The sequence below is a fragment of the Glycine soja genome, chromosome 1, assembly GCF_004193775.1.
Source record: "Glycine soja cultivar W05 chromosome 1, ASM419377v2, whole genome shotgun sequence".
Lineage (NCBI taxonomy): Eukaryota > Viridiplantae > Streptophyta > Magnoliopsida > Fabales > Fabaceae > Glycine > Glycine soja.
Window position 1 is genome coordinate 55,229,957 of NC_041002.1, and position 18,753 is coordinate 55,248,709.

The 18,753-nt window shown below is 33.0% G+C and overlaps 2 protein-coding genes across 3 annotated transcripts; both read left to right on the forward strand.

The window, feature by feature from the left end:
- The first annotated feature begins 1,357 nt into the window (after positions 1-1,357).
- LOC114424457 (protein IQ-DOMAIN 14-like) lies at positions 1,358-4,782 on the forward strand. Of its 2 annotated transcripts, none has more exons than XM_028391310.1 (4): positions 1,358-1,786; positions 3,130-3,315; positions 3,642-3,725; positions 3,801-4,782. In XM_028391310.1, the coding sequence occupies exons 1-4, from the start codon at positions 1,559-1,561 to the stop codon at positions 4,491-4,493; spliced, it is 1,191 nt and encodes a 396-aa protein (XP_028247111.1). In that variant the 5' UTR covers positions 1,358-1,558; the 3' UTR covers positions 4,494-4,782. The 2 variants fall into 2 exon arrangements, with proteins under 2 accessions (XP_028247111.1, XP_028247119.1); XM_028391318.1 differs by having other exon boundaries at positions 3,828-4,782.
- Positions 4,783-6,747: 1,965 nt separating this feature from the next.
- LOC114424471 (E3 ubiquitin-protein ligase At1g12760-like) lies at positions 6,748-12,596 on the forward strand. The gene is made up of 5 exons (XM_028391330.1): positions 6,748-7,501; positions 9,830-9,949; positions 10,102-10,234; positions 11,526-11,690; positions 12,068-12,596. Exons 1-5 carry the CDS (start codon positions 6,936-6,938, stop codon positions 12,239-12,241), a joined length of 1,158 nt encoding a protein of 385 aa, XP_028247131.1. The 5' UTR covers positions 6,748-6,935; the 3' UTR covers positions 12,242-12,596.
- The last annotated feature ends 6,157 nt before the right edge of the window (positions 12,597-18,753 follow it).

Here is an 18,753-nt window from a genome sequence, read left to right on the forward strand (position 1 = left end):
TTCTTACTATACAGTAGCAATAATAAAAATTGAACTTAAGAACTCCATTTTTCCCTACCCTACCCTACCACTAGGATTATAGAATCAGTTTTTTTTTTTTAGGGAAATTATAGAATCAGTCAAGAAGGAACTATAAATAAAATATGGAATAATCAAAGGGCCCTCTATGGTGGGGGCTACTACCTACTAACGGGCCCTCTACTTTGATCTGAGAATTGATATACTGTTCGGCAGAGCTTGGTGTGTATCCTGCTCGGATCATATGCCCTCCTCTGGATTCATGTGGTGGCTCATGATTCATGAATACTATTATTCTATTTTCTTACAATTTTTTTTTGTTATTTTATAAAATAAATAAATAAAAACAAATGTATTTAATGTCTTAAAAATATAAAACGTAATTAATACTTGCTATATAGGATTAGTAGTAAGAAAACTCTACATTTACTATACTTAAGAGGTGACTAAAATATGAATTAATAAATATTAATTTATTGGAATAAAACCATTTTATATTTTAACATTATATTTTTAATTTATTCTCTTTTAGATGTTAACAAAGATGTAACGTTAAGTCGTTAACATTATATTTTGAATGCCGTAAAAAACATTAAATATTTAATACTCATCAATAAATTCGTTAAACTTAGTGCATTATACGGGTAGTGAAACAAATTTCCCTGCATTTTAGTACAAAAATAAAAATTATGCAAGGCACTATTTTTAATTGATTCTCTTATTAATATTAACAAAGATGTAGCATTGATATTACATTTCAATACTCATCAATAAATTTCTTAAATCCAGTATGATACATGCGTACCAAAACTAATTCCCCTGAATTTTCCTATATAATTTTATTTCATGCATCATAGTTAAAATCATTTTCTTTTAATTTTGTAATGAGTACTCATAGGAGACATTGATTAACATTTACTAAATTAAAATGAACATATAAAGATGATCTAATGACCGGAGGAGGGTGAAGAAATGAGTACAAGATCACAAGTTGAAATTTCAACTAATATTTATAATAAAATTAACACTTATCATCAAATTTTTTTTCTTTTTTACCAAATTAAAATATACTACTAATTAATAAATTTTTAACATAACTTTAAGCCTCTGTGATTTTGTGACAGGAGAGAGTAGTATTTTATTACCATTTATTCTCCCTTCTTCCTATTTCTCTGTCATTTTTCCTTTATCCAATACACACTCTTCAATAATGTTACTGGCTACACAAATCAATACACTCATAAAAATCAATAATCAATAATATAAACGTTTGTGAAAGAAAGAAAAAAGAAGAAATAATTTAATGCAAACGTATCATTATATATGGTAGTAGTTTGGTTTCACGGTCTGGGTCCAGAATGAGTCCCTGCTATGCTCCCGTGTACAGTTTGCTTACACAAAAAGCCACCTCTGACCTCTCTTTCTTCCTTTCAGTTCAGAAACTCCCCTCCATGACCGTACAATCTAGTATGGTTAGTAATCTACAATGCTTCTTGTCTTAAAGCCAAAGCATTAAGTTAATGTTTTTTCATTAGACCAAATGGGTAAGGCTTCCAAATGGTTTCGCGGCCTTCTCGGTCTCAAAAGACCAGACTCGCCGTCTCCCAAAGAAAAACGCCGCTGGACCTTCGTCAAGTCCTACAGAGAAAAGGACCCCACCCGCATCGTAGCCGCCACCCCCCGCCGCTGCCCTGCCACCACCGCCGGAGGCAATACTCCTGAAGAATGGGCTGCCGTCAAGATTCAAGCCGCCTTTCGAGGCTCTTTGGTTCGTTTTCTTAATATTATCATCCAAAATACATTACTTTAACATAATCAATGGCATGACTTGAGTAGGATGGACTCTAGTTGAAGATTAAAAAATAAGAATAAAAATATCTCTGTTGCAATTTACATACAACGTTAATTTATTACGGTTTCTTTGTCATTTTGTTTAAGTGCTAGTGGTGAAACGAGGTTTAAGGGGAAAAAAAGAAAATGAAAGATCCTGGGAGATTTGTTAACTGGGTCGAAAGCGAAAATAGCAAGTACCATCCCATGTCTTGCAGATTTGGCGTATCTGCGAAACGGTGGTGTGTTTTGTTGCCAACTTGATGAATGATTCCTTCCCTTATCCTTCTTCTACTACTGAGCTCAGTTGTTTGTTTTTTGGCTCTAAACTCGTGGCCTCATACAAAAATATGGTGTTTAGCATTTCCTCTGAATCAACATTAATTACAAAGTGTTCTCTTTCGGTGACAGCTACTAACGCGTGCGTACCCATCGAGGTGCCTTCAGCGTCACCCATCGCTTCCTTTCTTTTCCCTCCGTGTTGCCGTTTTCACAATTAAATGCCATCTTCCTTTTCACTTTTATATATGCACGCACGTACAGCCAGCGAGATTTATAAAGTATTATATAAATTCATTGCCAAGATTAATTTATTTACATAAATAGAAGATCATGTCTGGAGATTTATAATAATTATTTAATTAATCGAGTTAAATCTTTATATTCTCTTAACTGACCCTTGCAATTTATACGTCTATTTTGGTATTTTATTTTTTTGGAATTTTGGGAGAAACTTTTACGAACAACTGGTAACGCTGGTACTTTGACGTAAGGATAGATTCGCAGATTAATTGTGTAGAAGGATTTAACCAGGTGATCTGTGACTCGACTACTTTTTCTCTGGTAAATAAAAGAATCATCCTTGGCTTGTCTCTTTGGTTTTTTTGTGGGGACAGATATACAAATCTAAGGAGCACCGCCACCCTGTAATGTAAGATACCTTTCTTTTGGATGACTTTTTCAGCACATCCTAGTTGGGTTAGTTGACGACACTATTAATGTTTCCATATGTAGACATACTTCAATAATGCTTTTGAATACAGCACAGACACTATTAATACTATTAATTTTCTTATATGGAAAAATTATTAGGTACTTAAGGGATCCTTGGTATCTATGGTTTCCTTAAATTTCAATTTTATATGTATTTAAATATTTTAATTTTAATTTATAATCATCAATGTAGTTCATTACCACTGCCTGCAGACCTGAATTCAAACTTGGAGGAATCCTGATATTAATTATGCATAATTGGTCTCTGATCGGTGTTGAAATTTTTAGGCAAGGAAAGCCCTTCGAGCGTTGAAAGGATTGGTGAAGCTACAGGCATTAGTGAGAGGTCACATTGAGAGGAAGCGCACAGCAGAGTGGCTGCAAAGAGTGCAAGCACTCTTACGTGTACAGGCCCAAATCCGTGCTGGCCGGGCCCAAATTTTGCACTCCCCCTCTTCCACTTCCCACCTCCGTGTAAGCATTCTCAATTGCCTCTTACATTTAGTTTTTCCTCTCTTTTTCTTTCTTCTTCTTCTTTTTTTAAAATTAAAATACAGTTAAGTGATCGAAGAAGAATGCCAACTTTTGTCTTGTTCTAGTTTGGTTGCCTTTAAGAGTGTGTTTGGGTTGTCAACCCAACTTACATTTTCAAAAGCAAGGAAAGGCATACTTTTGGATCCAACTTACGTTAAGGGCCTTGGCACCGATTTTCCAAACATAGTAAATCAGTTACATAATCAATTATATGACATGGCTGAGCATATTTAAAATTTGATCAATGGTGCCTAATTCATTCACAGGGTCCAGCTACACCAGACAAATTTGAAATCCCCATCAGATCCGAGAGCATGAAATATGATCAGTACTCGTCACCACTACTCAAGGTATTTTACCTTCATTTTGTACATGATTAAATTTAGTGAGTGAATTTAAGTATGGAAGCATTCCTATGATTGTAGAGAAACAGCTCTAAATCCCGTGTACAGATCAATGGCGGCAATCAAGAGAGATGCAGGAGTAGATCATCAGATAGTCGCATTGATGAACAACCATGGACTCAACGAAGATCATGGACCAGAGGCTGTAGTATGGATGAAGAGAGAAGTGTGAGGATTCTAGAAATTGATTCTGTAAAACCACACGTGACATCAAAACGTAGAAACCTCTTCTACTCCCCTAGCCAAGCTATGGTTGTTTCGGACCATTACAGTGGGTGTAATTTAACCACCACAAGTCCATCTTCTTATAATAGCCCTCTAAAAATCAACGAGCTTGAGGAGAGTTCATTTTGCGCTGCTGATAATAGTCCTCAAGCTTTATCTTTATCTTCCTCTTCTAAAGATGGTGCCTCCAAAAGAAGCCCTCTTACTCCTACCAGGAGTGATGGCTCAAGAAGCTTCTTAAGTGGTTATTCTGAACCAAACTATCCAAGTTACATGGCTTACACAGAGTCTTCAAAGGCAAAGTTAAGATCTCTGAGTGCTCCAAAGCAGAGGCCACAGTATGAGAGGTGTAGTTCATCAAACAGGTACTCGCTTCATGGATTGGCCACACAAAGGATAGCCGCATTACACGCAAGCTTCACTAACAAAGCTTACCCTGGTTCTGGTCGTTTGGACAAGCTTGGAATGCATGTCCCGTATAAATACTGACCCACGTATATGTTTTGTTTGAATATGGATTTTGAGTGTATTGTTATCTAATCTTGCTATGCTAACCTATTGTACGTACGTATTTAGCTCTAAACCCTTTAATTACTTTCTAAGTTGAAGTTTAGTTTTCTTTTGTATGAATTCTATGATCAGAGATTCAGCTTCAAATGACTTGTTCTAATGTTCTCTCGAGACTTCCTTGAGTGGGTTCTTCCCAACTCCTATAGTATGTAAAAACTCTCTTTTGCTTGACTAGTGAAATCTTTCGTGGGGTTCAGTTCTTCTCCAATGACATATTCACTGGAGGACATTTTAACCATTGAATTATTTAATTTATTTTATGGAAAATGCATGAGATGCATTCAATTCAATGAATACTCATCTTCTGTGACCTATTTTGACTTCAAGTTATCCGAGTGACATGTTACGCAGGATTTGTAAGCTTCTTGATTTACTTGTTTTTCTTCATTTAACTTCTCTCAACATCAGCTACATTTGTAACCTGCCTTAATTGTTTGAGTTACTATTTGAATTGTTTAAGTTAATTAATTATTTGATATACTGTATTTTTCTTTCTATAATAGATATTTTAATATAAAATCTATAACTAATAGTATTAATTTATGCAGACATCTAGTCCTTGATTTTCGGTTAAGGGGTTCTTGGCTCACACCAAGAAAAATTTAAGTAGACATTTCTTAGTTATGCTAAATGATTTAAAAGTAATTATATCAAATTCTAAAACAAATAGAAGAATTAATCAAACTTTAACAACCACATTATACCGTTTAAAATAAATTAGAATGTAAAACAATCATACTTGAGGTGATTTAGGAATCATCAAGAAATCCAATAATTCTTCTCATCAGCATGACCACTAATGTCTAATGTGGTATATATAAGAATCTATCAATACAAAATCCAAACAAGTAGTCGCTGAGGGGTTTCTCTCCTGTAACCCTTTATCCGGCATAAAGTAGTTTGTACTTCCAAATGACATTTATCTGTATATTGTGTACCGGCCCAATTCAATTCATTTTGTTTCATCAAGCTCCCCCTTAAAATCAATGTACAGTGTATGCCAGCCTTCTCTAAATTTACTTCGATGGCAAAACGCCTCTCAGTTCCTCATTTAGGTAAGAGTTCATAAACCAATCAAAACAAAATCCAAAAAAAAATGAAAACAGGGCAAAACAAAATCCAAAAAAAAATGAAAAAATTAAAACTTTTTATTGAATTGGATTTCAGATTTTAGTTTGAAAACTCATTCAAACAAAACCAAACTTATACACATGTATATTTATAAATTTTATGTACCACTCACATTTATACTTTTAGTTCTAATATACCTATAAAATTATCACATAACTTTTGCTTATTTATAAAAAAATATGCTTAATTAAAGATATTTTGTAGTAGTTATTTAAGTAATCCATATCTTATTTAAATTTTGACTCAAAAATTGTTTGAATGATAGATTATAAAAATCAAAAGTGATTGAATTCAATGATTTTTTCTTTAAAATCGATTTAATCCAATACGGGATTATCTCTATAATCAAGTCTCTCAATCTTATTTTTATTTAATATTTAAGTAATTTGCTCAGAATAAAAAGACAATTTTTTATTATTCGTTATTATTACAAAAATAATAATTTATTCATAAATATTGTCAACATAACAATTAGGTTAATATCAGTATAATACCTTTTTAGACCATTTATTTAAAATATTCAATCTTTTCTTAGCTAATAGCCTAGTACACATATCATGCTTAAATGAAATTAATTATAGGTTTAATTATATTTCGAGTCTTTAAAATTTGAGATAAATTTTTTTCGGCTCTCAAATTATAACAAATAAATAAATTTATCAAATTTTTTAAAAAATGTTTTTTATAACATTAATGAAAATTATGTAAAATGAACATGACAACATTTGACAGGTGTTCACTTTCAAGTGGAACATCATTATTATTTTTTTGTTAAATTCGTCTAACTTTAGGAACTAAAAATATATCTTTTAAAATTTGAGAAATTAAAATATATTTTTAAATTTTAAGAGAAAAATGAATTTATTCTAATTTTTAAGAGATTAATTAAAAATTTAGTAAAGCCTTGATTATAAGTATAAGTAAGAAAAAAATCGAGAAAGCAATTAAAACATGAAGGACTTGACCTATTTATTTTTCCTCGAATTAAAATGGGTGTTTGTGGACCCAGACCCAGAGTCTGTTATATAAAATCCTCTTTGGTTTTTAATTTCTTTTCCATTTTGCACATAGCTAAGCTAAGCTATCTCTTCTTTTCCGTTCAAATCAAAACCACAATCATTCATTCATTCACCGAAACTCAACAACAACAATTCTTCCTCCATGTTCTGAACCGACCACTCAATACTCGACTCACCGAATCGGCTTCTTTCAATCTCAACACGCACCAACATGGCCACCACAAGGTCATCTTCCGAGGACATCGTCGATTCCACGCCGCTGCTCGCCAATTCCGGCGGCTCCTCCGACGAGCTCACCTCCGGCCGCGGTTTTTCGCGGCGACAGCGGCTACGGCAGGCGGCGCGGTTCCTCCGGCGGGCGAGCGGGCGCCGGATGATGCGCGAGCCGTCGATGCTGGTCCGGGAGGCCGCGGCGGAGCAATTGGAGGAGCGGCAGAGCGATTGGGCGTATTCGAAGCCGGTGGTGGTTCTGGACATCGTGTGGAACTTCGCGTTTGTGGTTGTGGCGGGGGCCGTGCTGGTTTTGAGCGCGAGCGAAGCGCCGGGCATGCCTCTGAGGTTGTGGATTGTAGGGTACGCTATGCAATGCGTCCTTCACATGGTTTGCGTTTGCGTCGAGTATAGGAGGCGGAGGAGGCAGCAACGCGCCGCCGCCTCGTCAGTGCAAGACAGGGTTGGGAGCAGCAGTGGAAATTTGAGTGTATCTTCGAGGGAGGGTTCTGCTTCTGGCTCGGCGCAGTATGTGTCGTTGGGCCAACTCGATGACGAGGGTACTAGGTGAGTGCTTTCTTCCTTCTTTTTTTCCTAGTTTAATTCGGATTTTTATTTGGTGAATAATTTCGTGTGAACTTTTGGAATTCCGTGTTATATAAACGAAATTGAGTGAACGTGTGTGAGTGTTGCCATGTTCATTGTTTTTGTGAATGATAACACTAGATTAAGTTATGATGTAGCAACTGTAGCCTTCTCTTATCGAAAGCTTGTTGAATTTCAAGAGCTCCAAGGTCTCTCCCGAATTCAGGAGTGAATGAAAAGGGAAAATAATGTAAGTTTCATGGTAAAATGAGATATGACAGAGATTGCCGTGTCATCTAATTTTCTGTTAAAAGGCTTTTTTTTGTTGAATTTCTCAAAGCACAGGTGTAAGTGTGTAAGATTATATACCGAAATGAATCAATTTTGAACCACAGCATGGGTTAAGATTCGTTATTACAGAGAATTAGGGAGAAGAAAGAAGACCGTAGGACTCTGAAGTCAGGGATATGAGGCTCTCAATCTTCAGGCCTTACGTCAACGCAGCTCACACTTGGGCAAAGACAACTGAGTTTGGAAGCGGAACACGAACCAATTTTCACTATTCCCGGAGCACCTGATCTTGTCATTTCATTGTTGCTCATTCCCGTTAGGCTTAGGCCGAAGTGTTTGGCGTTTCCTTCTCCGTGCCCACTCAAGGGATGTGACTGAGTGTATTTCAGATTTCAGCCTCGGTTTTCTTAGGCCAAGATTGCCTATTGGGATTGGATTTGGAATTCAGCCTTGAAATAAGAAAATAGGCCTCATAATTTTAATTATCTTATTTAGCATGTGTGAGGGTGACCCTTGGCACATTGATACGGCTGCTGCCTTTTGCCTTGGAGGTTAGGGACTCAAATCCTGGAAGTAGCTTCTTTGCTTGTGACGATAAGGTTGTGTGTATCGACCATCCATAGACATCAAAGAGGAGAGCTTTGTTGTAGAGATATCTCACATTGGTTAGGAATGCCCAAAGTAGCTTTTACAAGACCTAGGAAACCCTCCCCTCTTGATTGAGCTTTTTAGATTGAATTTTGCCTAATTCATTTCTGATACTTGTGCATTGGGTCACCCTTTTGTTTAGCATGTGCATTAGATTTAGAATAATGTGGGAAAGCCACCTTAATAGTAGTCACCCTTAGCCCATCTTAGTTGCTGCCTCTTTAGGGACTACTTTAATTACATGCTCAAGGGTGGTGTTTAGTCTCACATCAACTAGAGATATGGGTTAAATAGAGCTTAGATGGTTTTGTGGTGTTGAGTTTGGCCTTAAGTCCAAATTCTAAGATGGTATCAAAGTCTATCTTAGATTTATGTTTGGACCACATGCATTGCTACATTCTGGGCCCGTAGCTCTGGGTGTAAAGTGTGAGGGGGAGTGTTGGAAATCCTCCTTAACTGTGGTCACTTTTAGCTTGCCTTGATTGTGGGCATCTATAGCGGTTGCATTATTTGTAGCCTCAAGGGAGGTGTTTACTCCCAATTTTGTGGGGTTGAGTTAGGCCCCAAGTCAAAATTCTAAAGGCCCATTTACTTGTGTTCACTTTTTAATTACAAAATGGTCACCTTGTGCTCACTCTGTTTCCTGTTTTCAAGAATCTGTACAAGAAATAGAGAAAACAAAAAAAAAAAGTTGTTTTCAGTGTTTCCTATACAAATCTTTGAAAACAGGAAACAAATTGGAAATAAGGTGTCAATTTTGTATCTAAAAAGTGAAAACATGAAATGAAAAATAAGTAAATGGGCCCTAAGAAATTCCAATTCTAAGTAACAATTTCAAATACATGAAACATAAGTCACTACTATAAAATTTTAACTTGGACCATAAAATTACAATTCCAAAGGCCGAGGTTTTGAATGGACATTAAAGAGATAGAAACATTATTTCATGTTTCATCATTTATTATCTCTGTTGTGTTCATTCTGGACCAGATATTATTGTTGTGTACTAAAGCAATCATTATCGTTGCCAGTGTACTTTCACAAAGAACTTCTTTGCTTTTTTTTTTTTTTTATATTCTCTTTCAAAACTCTATCTGCCTGAGTTTCCCCCTCACTCATCTTGAATCAATCTCCAACTCAACCTTCTATTGAACCTATTAATCATTTCTTAAACATTGGATATTCCACTCAATCTATAATTCTACTGCCAGCAGAAAAATGATGAGGATTACTGAGTTCAACAAAATAATATATTTTAGTTTTAAGATTTAAATTTTACTATTATTTATTAATGTATTTTTTTTGGTTAAATAAATTTTGGACAATCAAATTCTAATTTGGGGCATCAATTCACTGTTTGTCGGTTAGCAGTGTTGCAAAGCATTTGGAATCAGCAAATACAATGTTTTCATTTGTTTGGTGGATTATTGGATTCTACTGGGTATCAGCTGGGGGTCAAGCATTAGCCCAAGACTCTCCTCAGCTTTACTGGTTTGTCCTCTTAGTCTCTTTAATTCAAATTGTTCATACATCTGTTATTACTTATTAAACATTTCACTTGTAATTTACTCATCTTTTGGAAAATCTGCTGATATTTTCTTATTTTATTTGAATACTTTTGACAGAATCTACATGCTTTGCAGGCTATGTATAATCTTCCTGGGTTTTGATGTTTTCTTTGTTGTTTTCTGTGTTGCACTTGCGTGCATCATTGGTATTGCTGTTTGCTGTTGCCTTCCATGTATCATTGCACTTCTTTATGCAGTTGCAGACCAGGTAAGTCATGTTTGATTGGTCATTACCTGCTCGTGTTTTGAAGTCTGTAAAGCTATATGAATCTAGTTTCTCAGAAACTCCAATTTCAAGCACTGTATTCTGTATAAAAATGGGTAGGAAGTTGCTCGGCGTTAATGATCTTTGAAGTAACTTTGCAAATTTAACCATTTCAACATATGTAATAATAATTTGTTAAAAATTAAAGCTGGAATCATTGGATTTGTAGAACACATGAATGGGCAGATTAAACGGGTGTTAAACTGGAATGTGTTCCACAATGTTACCTAGTTTGACTTGTCCTACTACTGTACTATTGTGTGCTAACATGCTGAACATGACTCATTCTTACAGTATAACAAAAACATAGTGGATATTATACACATGATCCTAATATTAGGGTGCTCTCTCTAGGTCCTCTGTTTTTCTGCTTGTGGGAAACCCTCAGAAATTTGTATTTTTTAGATTTTTCAGGGTTGAAGGTGAGGCAAATTATAGTATGAATATTATTTTATGGTAAAATTAGAGAAATGGGATCTGGAGAGAAAACCCAAATATTGTAAGTTGGAATTTTTACTTTTTATTTTTGCCAAGGATGGATTCTGCAGCCAAGACCTAATGGTACTTTAAGAAGCCAAGGAGGGGGTTGAAGACCTTTTCTGATGTAAAACTAGAAAAGATCAAGAAGGGGCTGGGTTTTAGGTCAGAACAAACAATTTGCAGTGATGTTACTGGAGGAAGATTTAGGAGCGGGAGATGGTTGTTGCTGGGATAGGATAGGCTGCTAAATTTCATGTTCAGGCCACTGCCTTGAGGACAAGGTGAAACGTTTTTTGGGGGGAGGGGATGGGTATTGTTAGGGAAATGGGGAGTGAGTTAGGACAGTTCTTGATAGATTGAGAGAGCAAGTTAGGGGAGAGTCTATGTCTGTCACACCTGGAATAGGAGTGTTATTGCAACTATTATCCCATTAATGCAGACCTGGGGATAGAGGCTTCTGTCAATGAACAGTTTTTTTTCCCCTTTATTCTGATCCAATTCTATTACAAACTCTTCCATGCAACTTGATTTCCTTTGACTTTGTGATTGGTTGTGAGTGTATCGCTAATTATTGGCATGGCGAATGCAATCTTGTTGGCTACAAGTTGGTTGATGACCAGCACAAATGAACTGTATATCTAAATTTTAGTTTGTGTTTGATCAGTCATGGTGTCAATGTTGTCTAGCCTAGGACTATTTAATAGGAGATAAATTGTTATGTATTAATTGTCCTCGTCTGGGTAAAAAAAAACAGGAAGGGGCATCAAAGGAAGACATTGAGCAGTTGTCAAAGTTTAAATTCCGAAGAATTGAAAGTAATGAGAAACTTACCGGTACTATACAAGGACCTGTTGGAGGAATAATGACCGAATGCCAGGCTGATTCACCTATTGAACATGTTCTTGCTGAGGAAGATGCGGTATGTCATAAATTTTTGTTATGTATGGGTGTAACCTTTAACTCCCTTTTCTGTTGGTTTTGTTGCTCCGTCTCTTGGTAGATATTGTTTCACTATATTCCATGTTTCAAACAGAGACTTTGTTGCATACTGTTTTTTAGTGTAACTATCACAGTTTTGATGTGTAAAATACAAATTCTTACACTGAAGGATGGAATTTGTAAATATATGTTTGTGTATGCTTGGCGTGTATGGGGTATTTTCACCTCCACATTATGGTTTGAATGCATGCTAGATAATTTTAATATAGTAACTCTGGCCTGACAATAATAGCTGCATCCTCAGTCACTCTGAACTCTGCTAATCTCAAATTTTTCATTTTTGGTGTTGTACTATAGGAATGTTGCATCTGCCTTTCTTCTTACGATGATGGGGTTGAGCTAAGAGAACTTCCTTGTGGTCACCATTTTCACTGTGTCTGTGTGGATAAATGGCTGTATATTAATGCTACATGCCCCCTCTGCAAGTATAACATCTTAAAAAGTAACACCCTCAGTCAAGAGGAAGTGTAGAAGATCGATGTCAGGGAAGTTTTTAGCAGCCATGTTGAGGAATCTGCACATTTTCGATTCACAGCCATGTTAATATACTTTGATACGGGCCTATACAGTTGCAGCTGCTGCTGTGTGCTGTAATCATGTAATGATAGCTTTTTTTATTATTTGTAGTTATTGTGGCTTCTAACTGGTTGTGCATATCAGTGTTGTCCAGTGCATACCGGCTATAATTATCTCAAGAGGCAATTTGGTTGTCATTTTTATTGTCCTCATCATTATTGTATATGGAACCATTATGTCTCGCCTAAGCCACTGTGGAATGGTTTATCATGTCTCAGTATATGTTACAAAAATGTTTATTCCAACTGCCTCCATGCGTTTCACTTGGCAATTTTCTTATACCTTGTTATGTTTATTTGCCTGGAAACAAAGAGAAAGAAAGTGAAATTGAGAGAAATAGGATGTAAATATCAATTTTTTACTATTTATTAAAAAAAAATAGATAAGAAATTGTGTAGGTTCCACATATAAAAAACAACTCCCCCTATGGTAGGGGAAATGTTTGTAGCATTCACATTTTGTTTTATTTAAAAATATATATATATTTCAACAAAAAAAAAAACAATTTTTAAGTTAAGAAAAAACAATATACTAAAATAGTTTAAGTTTTCAAGTTAAATTCATTTTATATAATACATTTATTTACTTTCACTTATTTAAATAATTGGAGGAAAAATCTCATTAATTTTTTTTTCATTTAAATAATATGGTTTTCTATGTTTTATCACATGTTTTCTTTTTATATTGCTTGTATTGAGGAAATTTTCTTAAGCATATAGTAATGGGCAGCTTGTTAGTTTTTGGGCTGTCATTTGGGAGTTGTATTTCCTGTCATCAAAACAAGAAGCATTTATTGCATTTTGTGGTGCGGTAAGATGAATTATTTTCCTATAAACAATGTAACACGTAGTGCTTGCTCATTTCCCTTCTGCCAATAACCACAACGTTACTTCGCAAAAACTGTTTCGTTGTAGAAATCCTGACTTAACTTCTAAATGATAAATATTCACTCTATCCTTTTACAGTTGCATATAGCCATATACTATCACCAAGCAAATGGTTTCCATGCGTGCTACTGGTGCTAAAACTTCATTGTAATATATTCCATGTTTGTTAGTATAGTCTTTCACCTCAAGTCTAGCCTTATATTCGTCCACCTCTCTGTTTTTATTGAATTTGGGTTTGTAAACCCACTTCAGTCCAACCCTTTTTCCTCTTTCGAGTAAGTCCATCAACTCCCATGTATATCTGTTTCTGATAGTTTCCATTTCTTCTATAAATATCGAAAAGGAGTTATTCTTTCTCTCTCATAAATGGAGAAAAACACTTGTATCTTTACTTTACCCATTAAAATTTTCTTTTCTCTATCTTAATTAGTTGATTTTGGTATAGGAGTGTTATCAAGGAAGGAATTAACAATCAACCGGGTATATTGTGGACACTGCAAATCAGTAGGTTGGCTAAATAACTTAAAATGTTCCAATTGACATTCTGGAATATCTTTGTCCATTTATAGGTCTCATATAAAACAAATTATTTAGTAAGTAGGCGTTTAGGTCATGTTAGATATTGAAACAGGTCAAATCAAACCTTTAAAATGACCTATAATAAGTAAAAAAGCTACGCTTTACAATTAGGAACTGGGTCAAATTCAAGCCTGTTAATGTTTGGTTTGGTCTGGCTACTTTACACCCATACTTGATTATATTAATTAATTTTTTATATAAAAATGTGTACCATTCGATATTACGCATGCACTCATACTGTTATTTATAACAAAAATCTTTTATTTATTACTTTGTTTACAGACATTTTTAAGATACTAGTTAACAAGACTTTTGTTTATAATTTTTTTAATAACTTAAACTCTTGTTTATAAATATTTTATAACTTCATTTATTTGTACGCATAAAACTCCCTTTCTTCTTATTTAATAAAAATATATGAACATCCAATATCAACTATTGATACTCGCAATTTTTTAATTTGATAAATTTATGATGGAACCATTAGTTACTGAGTAGAATCAAATAAATACTAATAAATATTTCTGAAAAAAAAACTACTAATAAATATTAAACGTTGTTTTGTAAGTTTTGTAAATTTAATGTGAATTTTCAAATTACATTTGTAACTGTTAACCACTCAGTATAAATATAGACACATGGAAATCATGTTTATTTGTAAGTCTTCTCTGAACTCTGTAAATATAATTGAAACTTTATTTATATTTACTCCCTCGATAGAACAACTACATGCATATGATGTGTAGTTTGGATTTTGTGACAAATTTAAAAAGAACCATGATAAATATATACCCCATTTTAGGATGCATGAAGTAAAAGAAAGATAAAAATAAAAAGGAAAAGGAAAAAAGAGATATATAATGTAATATATGCAATAAGTGATGTAATAGAAAAAAAATTCAAAGAAATGTATAAAATAAAAAGTAATTATATATTAAATATTTTCCATTTTAAAATTGTATTACTATTTTTTTAATAAAATGGTTTTACCGGTGAAGATGATGAGATTGGAATCTTGATTAGATACATTTTGTCAGATGTGTAAATCAGTAAATACAAGTATACAACTGACATAATGAAAATGTATTAAAAGTTAATTTAAAAGAATTAAATTATAAATTTAATAATTTAATTCAAAATAATAGTTAGAATACTCTTTATTTTTATAGTTAATCGTTTTTCAATGAATTGCTAGTTTTATTTTTTTCTGAACAAATGACCTGCAAGTTACAACATATGGGGCGGGTCATGTCATATTATCATTGAAAATAATAAGTATATATTCATCGAGTGTATATATTTAGTGAAAGAGAACTAAAAAAAAGAAAAATCAATAGTAAAATTAATCTGTTGGGTTCGACCCATCTTAATGGACCTAATAAATAATAGGTTGGTTCAATTTGACTCACTTTGTGTTGAGTTTTTAAAATTTTAGTATGAACAGAGTGTTTTGGTAGGTTAAACGGGCTGGTTTACCGGTCCATCTAAAATTAAGAAAACAATTTTTCTTTAAAAAAGAATAATCAACAGAAAATCAAATTTTGTATTTTTTATAAATATTTTGCATAATTTTAAATAATAGATGATAATATTATTTTTTAACTTCATGAGGTTAAATTTCATTAAGCTATAAAATATTAAAATACTGTCATTGAATGGAATGAGAACCAAAATAATCATAATAGTCTTAAAAAACATTGTAAAACACAAATATTAAAAAACATTGAAGGGGAGAAGTTGTTTATTTGAAGTCTAAAACAACATTACAAATTACTAAAAAAAATAGAGAAACACAGAAGTAGTGGGTTTGACACTAATTTGGTTTTTAGGTGGATCAATTTGATTAATAAAAAAATTAACTTGGATGGACCACGTCATAGGTGAGTTAGGTTTAATTTTTGAACTAAGTGATTTTTTTTTTAATTCAATCTAATCCGAACTTATGGTAGGTTAAATTGGCCCATGAATTTTGATCTGTTTTAACATTTTTAAGTAAAATAAAATGAGATTCATACTTTTATATTTTTATTTTAATTAAATTTTTTATCTTAATTCATTTTTATTTTATTAAACAAACACGTGATGAGAAGAAAAGGATAAAAAAAAGTATCTATATATATATATATATATATATATATATCATAGTGTCCCAAATTGCCAATAGTGGGATGGAGACTTATTGGATGTGTATATGATTATGATTTAAATCTAACAAAATTTCCAACTTGCCGGTTACGGTGGAAAAGAAAGTGTGTGTTTACACTTCTGTGTGCCTAACAACAGGTCTCTAACAGAGTGGTTTCCAGTCAAACTTTGAGGTGTTTGACTATTCATGTACCAAATTTTCCACTTTGTTGCGGCGCTTATACTCCTATCATCCATTTTAGAATTAATAATTAGATAGATGTCCATTCTCCACACTATCCCTTCTAATCTATCATTTTTTATTTTACGTATGGAAAAAGCTAAACGTAGCACTCTAATACTTGTATAAATATGATTCATTTTATCTAATAAATTTTTTAAAATAATTAAATAATTGATATTATAAAGTAATTTTATACTATTATTTAGTTATTAATAACTATATATAATAAATTAGTTAACTTTTATGATGATTACCTTAAAAAATTTATTGAATAATTTTTTATTAATTGATAATATGAAAAAGTTATACTACTAAAAATGCATAGTCATTAAACACAAATGTTATTGGCTAACATGTTCTCACTCGTGAATTATGATGATGCAAGCGATTCGTCACCAACACGTAAGAGTATTTTAAAAAAAATATGATTGTCTCAGATGTTAGTTTAAAGACAAACTATTGTCGATTCATAATTTGATATAGACATCTAAATGTTACTCCAGGAGAATAAAAAAATAGCATGACAAATTAAAGAAAAGGCAAATTACGAAACTTAAATCCAAGTACTTAAACTCACTGTATTTTATCGTTTTATCAACTGAGCGAAGAAACGCGATTTGTTAGTCCATTTTTGTATTCTTGATGGAGTTCTGCCCCATTTTAATTAAAAATTTAGGTGTTTCCTTCAACTAAATGAATGTTTAGATTTAGGTTGAATTATTCAAAACTAATAATTTACTAATTACTATATTTTAATGCCTTAAAGAACTTTTTAGTTCTTATAATGCCGATATTTTTTTATCTCGGTTCTTTACAAAAAATATTTTAGTCTTTATATTTTTTCTTTTTCATTTTAGTCCATTTTTCTATTAAATATGACATGATGAAAACATACTGAAAAATAAATAGTGTTTTCTAAAATAGTAAAACTAAAATAAAAATCTTACGATATAAAATAAACTTGAAAATTTTTAGGATAAAATATATTTTTTCCTTATAAAATAGGAAAAAATTGAATTTTCCCCCATAAAATTTATCATTTATTTTTTATTCGTCTAACACTACAATATATCAAGATTGATCTCAAACAAGATTCAGTTATATTTAAACCTATATAAAGATTCCTCATCATAAATTACACGAGATATGTTAAAGTATAATTAAACTTATTATAGATCAAAATTGACACATTATAATTTTAGAAAGACAAAAAATAAACATAAATTTTTACCTAGAATTTTTTTATTTATTTTATAAGGATGAAAAATATATTTTATTAAAAAATTTATCATTCTATAGTAATTGAAATAAAAATATAAAAAATTAAAATAAATAAATAAAATTTATAGGACTGAAATGGAAATAAAAATTTAAAAATATCTAAATGAAATCAAGTCTCTTTTTTCATGAAATGTTTTATCTCTTATAACTTCTTAAAAACAGATTTCTTAAATTTAACCGAACGCAAGTATTTTCAATTTAAAGAAAGTAAAATAAAAATCTCTGTCTGGAATAAAATGTAGAAATAAAAAGCATATATTATTAAAATACTTACGATAGAATTTATATAAAGTGAAAAAATAAATACAACTTTAGCCGCACAAGTGCAGAAGAATCTTAGTTAATTTGAAGAAGGCCTGACGGATAGATATGGGGAATTAAGCCATACCTTCCCACTGGATTTAAGCCAAGTTGCCAGATTCACAATTCCAAATCGCATTGACGGGTATCCCAAAGACAGGCTGACACGTGTCGGGATCCGCTGATCTGTGCAACCGGATGGAAAGGTTGACGATGAAGTGGGTCCTGGAACCGTCTTTCGCCCGTAGCCGGTAACTGAGGTAGCTTACGGAATGATGGGGTATGGGCAATGTCAGAGTGTAGCTTACCGAAAAGAAGCTGGGATCCACTGGGACGCGGAACACGTGCTCCCCTGTTCTGACTTATGAGTCCATGAGACTTGTTTAGTCAAAATGCCTCACTCTCATGGGATTTTACATTATAAAAACATTATTGTTGCTATCACTTCAAAATACACGAATTTTCCATGCACTGCAGTTTTCCTTGAAAATTCATGTTGAATTGATTGTTACTGATATAATCAATCTTAGTTACTTAATGGCAGAACTTGACTTAAAGTTTTCAGAGGGAAAATTTTAGTCCAAATTCTTATAATTAAAGGGTCTATACCATTATAAGAGGAATTGGTCCATTCTAGCTTTAAAAAATACACACTTCCCGTCCCTCCGTATTTACCATTTTGGGAGCAATTCGTTAATTAAAATTTATACAAATGGTACAGAGCATTTTCGTTTCTGTTGAGTTTGAAATAGGCAAGCAGGTACAAAAAGGAACCTTAAAGGGTCAAAAAGCAACCAATACCTACACAAGTCGAACCTCAATCAAGAGGAGAGGGGTTGAAGATGGGAGACTGATAATGATGACAATTATAATCACGTTTTTGCCCCCATACATTATTAAATGCAAACTTAATAGTACTGATAATTGTAACAGGTGGCCAAATACTCGACAACATCATAACAACATAATACTACTTCTTATCTTATATACAA

What these genes read in the sequence shown, in the direction of transcription:
- LOC114424457 (XM_028391310.1), top strand. Translation starts at nt 1,559, where the DNA reads ATGGGTAAGGCTTCCAAATGGTTTCGCGGCCTTCTCGGTCTCAAAAGA. An exon ending in CCGCCTTTCGAGGCTCTTTG is followed by an intron (nt 1,787 to 3,129) that starts GTTCGTTTTCTT and finishes TGAAATTTTTAG; the next exon opens with GCAAGGAAAGCCCTTCGAGC. An exon ending in ACTCGTCACCACTACTCAAG is followed by an intron (nt 3,726 to 3,800) that starts GTATTTTACCTT and finishes CTATGATTGTAG; the next exon opens with AGAAACAGCTCTAAATCCCG.
- LOC114424471 (XM_028391330.1), top strand. Translation starts at nt 6,936, where the DNA reads ATGGCCACCACAAGGTCATCTTCCGAGGACATCGTCGATTCCACGCCG. An exon ending in GACTCTCCTCAGCTTTACTG is followed by an intron (nt 9,950 to 10,101) that starts GTTTGTCCTCTT and finishes CATGCTTTGCAG; the next exon opens with GCTATGTATAATCTTCCTGG. An exon ending in TTCTTGCTGAGGAAGATGCG is followed by an intron (nt 11,691 to 12,067) that starts GTATGTCATAAA and finishes GTTGTACTATAG; the next exon opens with GAATGTTGCATCTGCCTTTC.